The sequence below is a fragment of the Triticum urartu genome, chromosome 3A (assembly GCF_056163025.1).
Source record: "Triticum urartu cultivar PI428250 chromosome 3A, HENAU_Tu73, whole genome shotgun sequence".
In the NCBI taxonomy this organism is placed as follows: domain Eukaryota; kingdom Viridiplantae; phylum Streptophyta; class Magnoliopsida; order Poales; family Poaceae; genus Triticum; species Triticum urartu.
In genome coordinates, this window is record NC_141875.1 from 78,953,224 (window position 1) to 78,964,562 (window position 11,339).

General features: G+C 37.6%; 2 protein-coding genes across 2 annotated transcripts; both read right to left on the bottom strand.

Moving 5' to 3' along the window:
* Positions 1-2,938: 2,938 nt before the first annotated feature.
* LOC125542963 (uncharacterized) lies at positions 2,939-8,017 on the bottom strand. Its single transcript, XM_087514844.1, has 11 exons — positions 7,266-8,017; positions 6,675-6,840; positions 6,314-6,590; positions 6,140-6,233; positions 5,916-6,052; positions 5,756-5,837; positions 5,545-5,671; positions 5,305-5,456; positions 4,978-5,223; positions 4,531-4,587; positions 2,939-3,149 (listed from the first exon to the last, which is right to left on the bottom strand). Exons 1-11 carry the CDS (start codon positions 8,015-8,017, stop codon positions 2,939-2,941), a joined length of 2,301 nt encoding a protein of 766 aa, XP_087370970.1.
* A 1,065-nt stretch (positions 8,018-9,082) lies between these two features.
* On the bottom strand, positions 9,083-11,131 carry LOC147978668 (uncharacterized). The gene is made up of 2 exons (XM_087514845.1): positions 9,946-11,131; positions 9,083-9,861 (listed from the first exon to the last, which is right to left on the bottom strand). The coding sequence occupies exons 1-2, from the start codon at positions 11,129-11,131 to the stop codon at positions 9,083-9,085; spliced, it is 1,965 nt and encodes a 654-aa protein (XP_087370971.1).
* Positions 11,132-11,339: the final 208 nt, after the last annotated feature.

Below are 11,339 nucleotides of genomic sequence, written 5' to 3' on the forward strand. Positions count from 1 at the left end.
TACTGTCACTAGGAAAGGACACCGCAAGATTGAACCAAAAGCTAAGCACTTCTCCCATTGCAAGAAAAACCAATCTAGTTGGCCAAACTAAACCGATAGTTCGAACAGAATTACAAAGATATCAAATCATGCATATAATAATTCAGAGAAGATTCAAAGAATATCCATAGATAAGCTGATCATAAATCCACAATTCATCAGATCTCAATAAACACACCGTAAAAGAAGATTACAACGGATAGATCTCCAAGAACATCGAGGAAAACATGGTATTCAGAATCAAAGAGAGAGAAGAAGACATCTAGCTACTCGCTATGGACCCGTAGGTCTGAGGTAAACTACTCACGCTTCATCAAAGGGCAATAGAGTTGATGTAGAAGCCCTCCGTGATCGAATCCCCCTCAGGAAGGGTGCCGGAAAAGGTCCCTAGATGGGATCTCACGGGAACATAAGGTTGCGATGGTGGAAAAGTGTTTTCGTGGATGCCTCTGGTGGTTTGGCAATATATGTGAATATATAGGAGGAAGATCTTGGTCAGAGGGTCACCGAGGGGTCCACAAGGTAGGGGGCGCGCCCACCACCCTTGTGGTCACCTCGTGGCTCTTCTAACTTGCACTCCAAGTCTCCTGGGTGTCTTCTAGTACAAGAAAAATCATCGCGGAGGTTTTATTCCGTTTGGACTCCGTTTGGTAATCCTTTTCCGTGAAGCTAAAAAGCAAGGAAAAAACAGAAACTGGCACTGGGCTCTAGGTTAATAGGTTATTCCCAAAAATAATATAAAATTGCATATTAATGCATATAAAACATCCAAAACAGATAATATAATTGCACGGAAGAATCAAAAATTATAGATACGTTGGAGACGTATCAAGCATCCCCAAGCATAATTCCTGCTCGTCCTCGAGTAGGTAAATGATAAAAACAGAATTTTTGTTGTGGAATGCTACCTAACATATTTATCCATATAATTTTTCTTTATTGTGGCATGAATGTTCATATCCATAAGATTCAAAACAAAAGTTTAATATTGACATAAAAACAAAAATACTTCAAGAATACTAACAAGGGAATTATGTCTTCTCAAAATAACATGGCCAAAGAAAGCTTATACCTACAAAATCATATAGTCTGGCTATGCTCCATCTTCATCACACAAAATATTCAAATCATGCACAACCCTGATGACAAGCCAAGCAATTGTTTCATACTTTTGGTGATCTCAAACCATTTCAACTTTCATGCAATACATGAGCATGAGCCATGGACATAACACTATAGGTGGAAGAGAATATGGTGGTTGTGGAGAAGACAAAAAGAGGGAGATAGTCTCACATCAACTAGGCGTATTAACAGACTATGGAGATGCTCATCAATAGATATCAATGTGAGTGAGCAGGGATTGCCATGCAACCGATGCACTAGAGTTATAAGTTTACGAAAGCTCAAAAGAAAACTAAGTGGGTGTGCATCCAACTTGCTTGCTCATGAAGACCTAGGGCAATATGAGAAAGCCTATCGTTGGAATATACAAGCCAAGTTCTATAATGAAAAATTCCCACTAGTATATGAAAGTGACAACAAAGGAGACTCTCTATCATGAAGATCATGGTGCTACTTTAAAGCACAAGTGTGGAAAAAGGATAGTAACATTGCCCCTTATCTCTTTTTACCATTTTTTTGTTTGGCTTCTTTGGCCTCCCTATTATTTTTTTCCACACATGGGACAATGCTCTAATAATGAAGATCATCACACTTTTATTTACTTACAACTTAAGAATTACAACTCCATACTTAGAAAAAAATATGACTCTATATGAATGCCTCCGGCGGAGTACCGGGATGTGCAATGACTCAAGAGTGACATGTATGAAATAATTATGAAAGGTGGCTTTGCCACAAATACGATGTCAACTACACGATCATGCAAAGGAATATGACAATGATGGAACGTGTCATAATAAAACGGAACGGTGGAAAAGTTGCATGGCAATATATCTCGAAATGGCTATGGAAATGCCATGATATGTAGGTATGGTGGCTTTTTTGAGGAAGATATATGGTGGGTGTATGGTACCGGCGAAAGTTGCGGGGCACTAGAGAGGCTAACAATGGTGGAAGAGTGAGAGTGCGTATAATCCATGGACTCAACATTAGTCATAAAGAACTCATATACTTATTGCAAAAATCTATTGGTCATCGAAACAAAGTACTACGCGCATGCTCTTAGGGGGATAGATTGGTAGGAAAATACCATCGCTCATCCCCGACCGCCACTCATGAGGAAGACAATCAAAAAATACCTCATGCTCCAACTTCATTACATAATGGTTCACCATACGTGCATGCTACGGGACTCACAAACCTTAACACAAATATTTCTCAAATTCACAATTACTCACTAGCATGAATCTAATATCACCATCTCTATATCTCAAAAAAATCATATGGAATCAAACTTCTCATAGTATTCAATGCACTTTATATGAAAGTTTTTATTATACCCCTCTTGGATGTCTATCATATTAGGACTAAATTAATAACCAAAGCAAATTACCATGCTGTTTAGAGACTCCCAAAATAATATAAGTGAAGCATGAGAGTTCAACAATTTCTATAAAATAAAGCCATCGCCGCGCTCTAAAAAGATATAAGTGAAGCACTAGAGCAAGATTGCCTAGCTCAAAAGATACTAGATAATACCCCGCGCGTTGCGGCGGGAATTGGATGCAATACATTTGGATGATATTTATTTTTCATAGAAGATGAATATTTGGACAGACAATATGATAATTGAAATTTGGAAAACACATATGTATAATCATAAATACTTATTGAAAATTAGAAAATACATATGTATAGTCATAGTTATACGTTGTTCATAAAAAGAAGATAATATGTGGTATAATTTATTTGTAGTTGGGGTCTTCTTCGTTGAGAACTATCTGTTCATGTGGGTTCCTTTCGTAATGTACTTGAAGATGTATTTGGTGGTGTTGTCTTCACGTTCAACGGTTTCTCTGAAAGCAACAGACACTGGTGGTTTTGGAGTAGTCTTTTTCTTTTCAGTTGCCTCCATGTACTTCTTCTGAGCCCTTGATGAATTAGTTGTTGAGTGGGGCAGAACATTCCTTGGTCCATCATATTGTATCCTAGAGAAAGATTTATGTGTTTAATGTTATTTGCAGCAAGCATAGGGATGTAGAAAACAACATTTTATGCAGTAGACGTACCTGTTGCCTTCGTGTTGGCTGTCCATTTTTGTGCCGGTAGTCAAAAATTTTTGATTTGAAAGATGAAGTTGTGGCGAGTACAATATATTATGGGGGGTCTTATATAGGTGTCTCACATGGGAAAGAATGTCTAACCGAAAGATGTTTAAGTAATGGTTAATGCAAAAATCAAATTAGCATTCATGTATTTTAATGCAGAGAACATAAACTGGAACCACTGATAAGTTGGTAGTTGGACAAAATTTGTAATGTTCCTTGGTTACAATAGAAACTGAGCAAAGTGGTATGAACACAAGGACTATGTTATTTCTGGTTGTAGGCGATGTACGTTATTCCTCATTTCTCATTTGTAGCAGAGTGCAAGTTGTCCTGCCTGTATTGGAAAATGAAGTGTTGTCAAAAAAAGTAAATAACACAATATATTACTGGTTTTTTAAATCAGAAAATGAAAGTTTATATAGTCAATGTAAAGTACTTAAATCGTCCAAATGTTCCTTTACTCTGGCTGTTCCTGTTGATGCAATTTTTCTGGAAGTGTATCTACATTCCTGTTGATGGAGATTTTTGGCAACTTTAAATATATGCAGGAAGAAACTCATATTGTTCGCTGAATTTGTATAAAGGGTGTGAGAAACAGAACATACTCATGCTTGTTCTTTTTCGCAGTACTTTCTTCCAGTTCCTTTGAGCTGCAATTTAGAAAATTGGTTCCATTTATTATATCAGATATTGAAAGTAATAAAGCATGAATCAAAATAGAAAATGAACTGGGCAAGAGAATATAAATGTAACCCAAGAACCTCCATGTACTTGAAATAAGTTACCATTTGGGAAACATACCATGGATGAGATGTAATCCTGAATATATCATATTCCCAATATTGAGCACAATATAGCATGTATAAGTTAGTGTTCACTTGCATGACTAGTAATGTTTGTGTAAGGAGACTACAAATAATTGTGAGTCGGAATTGATTTTGTGAAATTATCATTTAGTTGGTAAAAGCTTGGTAACTTATAGACTTTAAAATGGAGCAGGCAAAGAATTCTAGAAGACAGAGCTAGGCTTTAGCTTGACAACTCCATTAGTGTGACATGTAAACGTGAGTTAAATGAAGCCTAACACCACATTAGGAAATGTGATGCTTCAGGTACTGCCAATGGATTTATGTGATTTCTATTACTGTGTACTTTAGTAGTTGTTAATGGTTACTTCTAACTGCTACCAGGAAGTTTGTATGTGCCTTATGTAGTTATTGGAGAACCATGGTGCACTAAGGTTTTGAGAGTGTTCTCATACCTGTTAGATTTGTCGGCATCACTCTCAGTAAAATCAATTCTTTTTTTTGCGTTGATCCTGATTGTAATGTACATCACATATGTAAAGAAGTCTTGATCAGAGGAATACAATAAGATGGAGGTTTATGAAAGATTACATGTAGCAGCATATAAAAAAGAGAAAGCATTTGAGAAGGGAAAAAGACTAACATTCAATTCCATTTGGACTTTCACATAAAAGTATCATTGTGGCAAGTCATATAATGGAGAAGCAATAAGAGAGATGTTTAAAATCCAAGTTTATGAAGCATTACCTATTTTCGTTTTCCTTTATGCTGATAGACGTTAGCTTATGAGTTGTAGGAGTATTGTCATTGGTGGTTGTATCCTCGCCTGACTGAAAAAGCATCACACATTATGTTAATAACCATGATATATGAAGGTAATGAATCTGTAAGAAGTTTCTTACCTTTGGAGCACGTGGAACAGGTGTTGATTCAGTATTGTTGACAGAGAATCAGTGTTCATTCCTATGTAGAATAACTTCTCTTTACCAATGGCCTTATCCAGGGTAAGCACATGATCTGTAGCTTCTATCTTCATACTCATTGAAACATGATCAGCATGACGCTCAACTAAGTCTTCAGCTACTCTAGCGAAAGCAATTGCATCCAAACTTCCCGAGTTATCTGTTAGTGTAAGGGGAAGTTTGTACCTGAAGCATGGTATAGTTGTTAGTGACACGATAAAAAAAAGGAATTATTTAAGTATTAGATTTTAAGAAGATATATAATACATTGGGCATGGAACTGGAAATTGGCAGCCACATGTTGGGGTATCTGTCATGTTGTTATATCCTTTTCCACAACGCTTGCATGCTTTGTAGTACCATTTGACTGACGGTATAATTGATGCTACTTTTGCGATAGTGCTGAAGGTTGCTCCTCCCTGGCACAAAAAAGGATGAAGTATCAATAATCTATTTTATTTTGAATGGCGAGGCAGGAAAAAGTGAACTGCATGAGAAAGTGTTCACCTGAAAAGATGATGCTGGAAGGTTAGATATTTCTTCAATGGTGTATAGTTTGCCTGCTGCTTCAAGTGGAGATACTTGTTTGACCTGAGGGAGATGCTTTTGTAGAGTTGGGCATTTCCATTGATAGCTTCAAATGTTTTTCATATAAAATATTAGTTTGCTGTAGTGCTAAACATAAATTCTGTATGCGCAAGAGTGAGAAAGAGAGAACCTGGTGCGGTACTTTTGAACTTCAGGTATATCAAGATCAAGATATATTTGTGTCGCAGAACTTGAGGATCCTTGTATCATACCTATAAACTTATGTTGTTAATAGGATGTTTAAATAAATATGTTTATTATTTCTTTGGGCAAGTTTTTTTATAAGTTACCTGTAAACCTTTGTAGATTTGCAGTTACACCAGCAAAAATGGCTATGACAATTCCTTCTTGAGATTTTTTAAGTACTGTTTCTTCATCAAATGATTCTCCATGCTGGCCCCATAGAACTAATTCTTGTGTTTGTTCTCTGGAAAATTAAGGTATAGTCATTCTGAGGGGATCAGGTTATTAAGGTAAAAAAATTTGAATAACAGGAGCAGCTATGAAGACATACACTAGGTTGCGAATTTTGATCTTCCGAAATTTGTGCTGAGATGTTTGGCTAGCATAGTCATATGGACCAACATCACATATTACTCCTATCACATCTAAAAGGTTCAAGTATGCAAGTCGTTATGCATTGAAGTATAGTGGTTAAGAGATAGATAAGTCAAGCACATTATGTTACCTAGGAGTGGCTTGGAATCAATTGCTTTTTGTGGCAGCTGATCAAATGGGCAAAAGTCGAACGAAAGTGTAGGTATATCTGCACCTCTTGAATGTAGCGGATGAACCTTTGTGTCTTGTTTGAATTGCAGCATATAATTCTGATGGCGATAGACATATGATTTGCTTCTGATATCGATAGCTGCAACATTTGAAATAATATAGACAGATCCTTGAGATAGCAACCCACGAAATTGTTTTTCAAATTTTTTAGGCACACTAATTTGTGCCATGGATCCCTGCAAAAGTTCAAGTAATCAAATGATTTGGAACAACAATGTTATTGTGTAATGTTAAATAGGTAACTATAAAAATGGACGTACATCTTCATCCAAGAGAATGCCATCAATGCTGATCAAAGCATTTCCATATCTGGGATTCGTATTTATAGCATCCCAAAGCCTTATTACCCGTGCAAAGACCTTACAGTTTTGCTGTCCCACTGTAATATCTTTAAATTTCGTAGTTGACTCCATAGGGGAGATGGATCTGAATGAATAAGAATGTTAGGAAAAAATGATGGCATGCAGAAAAAATGTATTACATACTTGTGAAATTTCAGGCATAACATAAATTTGAGTGGATAAAATACCTAGCTATTTTAGCTTCTATGTGTATTAATTTGATTGAATACCTCGGCATATACTACATTATGTGTGCAATGCTCATAAGAAAATGGGCTATTTTCAATGAAAACTCGCAAGCCGTCTGGTGATGTAACTCTTGAAAATGCCAGATATAATTGACCGTGTGAGAAGACATTAGATGGTAAGTAGACACCAACTCGGTTTAGTGTTTGCCCCTGACTTTTGTTTATTGTCATAGCATATGAAAGGCGAACAGGAAACTGGCGACGCCTCAATTTGAAAGGCCACTTAGACTGAGATGACGTAGTGACAATTCGAGGAATATACACTCTTGAACCTATAGCCTTCCCTGTTATGATTTCTCCTTCAATGACACGACCAGTCAGTTGTGTAACAATGAGTCTAGTGCCATTACAAAGTCCCCTTGATGGATCAAGATTACGAAGTAGCATTATAGGAACACCAATTTTCAAATGCAGTATATGATCTGGAAGTCCAGGTATGTCAATGGTGTTTAGCAACTCTATTGGATATAATGCTTCTAGAGTAGAATGATTAGGACAACTATCATCAATTGAATCTGAACTATAATATGACATTTCACTTGTTGCTAGCTGAGAAATCATTCTTGTATTTATTTTAGAAACGACATCATTTGTAGGTGCAAGAATTGCACGATCACACAAATACGATGTAATGGTAGTTGACTCACAGCCTGAGTTGTAGACAAATGATATCAATCCATCTATATTTCTAGAATCTGGGGACAAAAGGAGATATTGGGGGATCTGTATAAATATGCTATTGGGTTCATTTGGAACAGGAACAAAAGGCTCAGTGCCATTTCCAATTCGTAAGAGCCAGTCAGCAAAATTCTGTAGTTCTTCTCTCCTGGAGATGGAGAGACACCCTGAGGTGAGCCTCATATTTTCATTCAACTGTAGAAGTGTGCACTTGTTCCACAAATAAGAGTTAACAATGCAAGATTTCAAAATCTGTTGCTTGGTTGCATTTTTTATCACTGGTAGTGTTTGCCGAAAATCCCCACCAAGAACTACAGTGATACTTCCAAACTGCATGTCTTCGGCATTAGGTCTAGTATCTGACATTATATCTCTGAGAGTGCGGTCTAGTGCTTCAAAACAATATCTATGATTCATTGGTGCTTCATCCCAAACTATAAGAGATGTGTTTTGAATAAGTTCTGCCAGGTGTGTATTTTTCTTTATGGTACACACTGAATTCTCTGAAATTTCCAAAGGAATTTTAAAACGGGAGTGTGGTGTTCGACCTCCCGCGAGCAATAGAGAAGCAATTCCCGAGGATGCTACTGCCAATGCAATTTTCCCTTGACTCCGCAAAGAATAAAGTAAAGTAGTCCATAAGAAAGTTTTACCAGTCCCTCCATATCCATAAACAAAGAATGTTCTACCTTCATTATTTGTGGCAGAATTATAGATAGCATGAAATACATCCTTCTGGTTGTTGTTTAGCTTCGGAATATTATCATTCAAAGTGGATGTCATGTTTGGAATGTCATAGGTAAGCTCATCCAGCAAAAGCCTATTTTGTGCAGAAGCATTTCCTATATCATCTGGCAGTGGCAAACTAAAATGTGATAAGCAATATCCGGAATCCTTCAGCAATTTATCCAGCTCAATGAGAAGACAGGATGTCACGTACGAATCTAGTGATGAACTGCTCAACTGAGAAGGATGAAGATTCAACCGATGTGCTATATCTTCAAACATCATTGATGCATGCTCCTCAAAAAGCTTGATAGGATTTGTTACATTGCAAAAAAGCAAAAGGGTAACAAAAAGCTGACGTAATTGGAATGGTGATGCCCACTGAGCCGCATCTTTTAATGCATTGGACCACTCTTGGTCATCACCTAGGAGGCCTAAAGCTCCACATGCTGAACGAAATGTAGGATATTCTTGGCCTGATATAGTCCTGATATCAGTGAAGGAGGTTGGACCTTTACGAATGTTCAGCAACATTCGCAAATAGAAAGGCTCTCCTTGTGAAGGGTTGACATGTGCCACTCGGCCAATTTTTTTTTGAGGACCTCGACGATGATCCCAGTATTTCCCTTGCTGGTGCCATGTCCAATATTCTGGAAATTCTATGTACGTGTATTGTCAAGCTTCAGGGTGTTGCATATTAGCATCTAACCATGCAGTGAGTTTAGTGGTCACATTTTTGGGGTCTTCAATAACTTGTTCCAGATTATCATCTTCCGAATAAATTACATTGTTCTCAAGAGGAAGATGAACAGGGAGCCTTTCTACGGAAGGGTCTGTATGGTGAATATCATATTGCTGCAACCGCCAAGCAGCATCATTTGGTGTCACACAACGACACTCTAAATAATTATCAATTTCATTAACGGTTTCAGTTGATGAGGCTGATGTTGAAAAGTTGCCGTGGAGGCCAATTCTAGCACAATCAAATCCTTTTGTGACATACTTGAAAAGATATTTGTGCATACCATCATGGTTAACCTTCTCTACATTTATATGAGCTTGGTACTTAAACACTAGGTCCACATTGTGAGGAACAATGAATCTATTGTCAATGTCAACATTATTTTTCCTAGCTGTTATTCCATTATTTGGTCGGGCATATTCTGTGAAACCATTCTCCCGTACAGTTGTTTGCTCACAGAACTCCTTTGGGTAAAATTTGGTGCATTTTCCTTCTGACATACATGGTGACGACTGGCCGAGAGGGCCGCAAGGGCCATGCACCATAAAAGAAGAAACAACCTCATATCCTATTGGATCTTTTACAGGATCCGGCAACTGAGCAGAAATATAGGAATCTATCTTCTGTGCATCTAAAGGTGCTTCTTTGGCTAACCATATAATTATATGAACATGTGGGAGTCCACGTTTCTGGAATTCAACTGTGTAGATAACTACAGGAATGTAAAACATGTTTAATAACCAGCAGAAAACTATGTTGAGAGAAGGGAATATAAGTTTAAGAGAACGCTTATTACCTGCGTTTATGGGTCCAAAGAATTGTTTCTTTTTAATATCATCCATTAGAATATTAAGCTTCATTTTGAATACCCGGTTGACAATATCTGGACGGTCAGATGGTTCTTGACCAGGAATGGATGATAGAGCCTCTGTAATTTCAGGCCAAGTAGCATTTGATGTGAACGTGACAAACAGATCTGGGAAACCATATTTTCTACAAATAGCAATGGAGTCTTGGTAGTTTTGGTATAAGTAGCGAGGGCCTCCAGTAAATGAGGAAGGTAATATAATCCTTTGGCCAACAGAAGAACCTGATGTAATACCCTTTGACACAGAATCTGCTAAACAACTGAATGATGATGATCTGTATTTCCGTTGAAAGCTAGGCTTGCGGTAGAATGCAATACGAAAGGTTTCAACAGAACAATAGCCATCCACAAAGTAAGCCTGTGTTAACCTTTTGCATCGTAATGGAGTGTTGAAGTCATTTGGCCTATCATGTAACCTATATGCATAGTATTCTAGCATTGTGACTTTTTGGCGTTGATTTGATGCATTTGACACTGGAAGGCACATAAGCTCATCATGATAACCATCCTCACCATATGGAAATAAAAGAGGATATTGCATGGACATAAACTTGCAGTGTTTTTCATTGATCTGTTGTAACCGTGATGAATGATCTTCTATTATAATGTCTCGTCCAACATTAGAAGACCCTAAATCTCCAACCACTAATCCAACAACTTCGGATGCAACTGGAGCACTATAGATATCTCCATGGGCATCAGGTTTGCCATATATTCTGATGTATAAATGGTCAGAATCATTGCCATGTAATCTTTGACTTGCTGTTCTAAATAGTTTCACAATGGGATTATGTGTGTTCAACATTGTTATGAGGGACTGAACAATGCCTTCATTAGCTTGGAACAAAGTGCATGTAGATGAAGCAATGCGCGAAGATGAAGTGGTGCACGAAGATGAACCGGTGCGCGAAGATGAGGCAACATTTATTCTATTTGAAACCTCACACTCTGTATCAAATATGTATAATTGTGCATATTCTGGTCTCTGTCCTCTAGATGGTCTCATTGAACCAACATGGTGGCAGACTTGGCCACTGATCTTGAAAATGTATGGGCCTCGGCCATCATTTATGGACTCATCAATTTTAGCTCCCATTGAAGTCATGGCAAACATGGTATTGTACTGACGAATATGATGAAAGAAGTGGCTTGAGAGTGAACTATTCTGTGAAGTGAGTAAATCCAATAGAGGTTGAGGAGGAGGATCATATGGCTGGAGGGTAACTTTTCCTCCTTTGCAGCACAAATTATATGTTGGATTTTGAGTATGTCTTTCTCTGCGTACACGCTCGTCATACCAAAAGAGAGCACCACAATGTTGG

Coding starts and splice junctions, on each gene's coding strand:
- LOC147978668 (XM_087514845.1), bottom strand. CDS start 11,131: ATGTTTGCCATGACTTCAATGGGAGCTAAAATTGATGAGTCCATAAAT. Junction 9,862..9,945: donor CTTTGGACCCATAAACGCAG/GTAATAAGCGTT, acceptor ACATTCCTGTAG/TTATCTACACAGTTGAATTC.
- LOC125542963 (XM_087514844.1), bottom strand. CDS start 8,017: ATGCAGTTTGGAAGTATCACTGTAGTTCTTGGTGGGGATTTTCGGCAA. Junction 6,591..6,674: donor GCATTCTCTTGGATGAAGAT/GTACGTCCATTT, acceptor GAACTTTTGCAG/GGATCCATGGCACAAATTAG. Junction 6,053..6,139: donor ATCAAAATTCGCAACCTAGT/GTATGTCTTCAT, acceptor TTAATTTTCCAG/AGAACAAACACAAGAATTAG.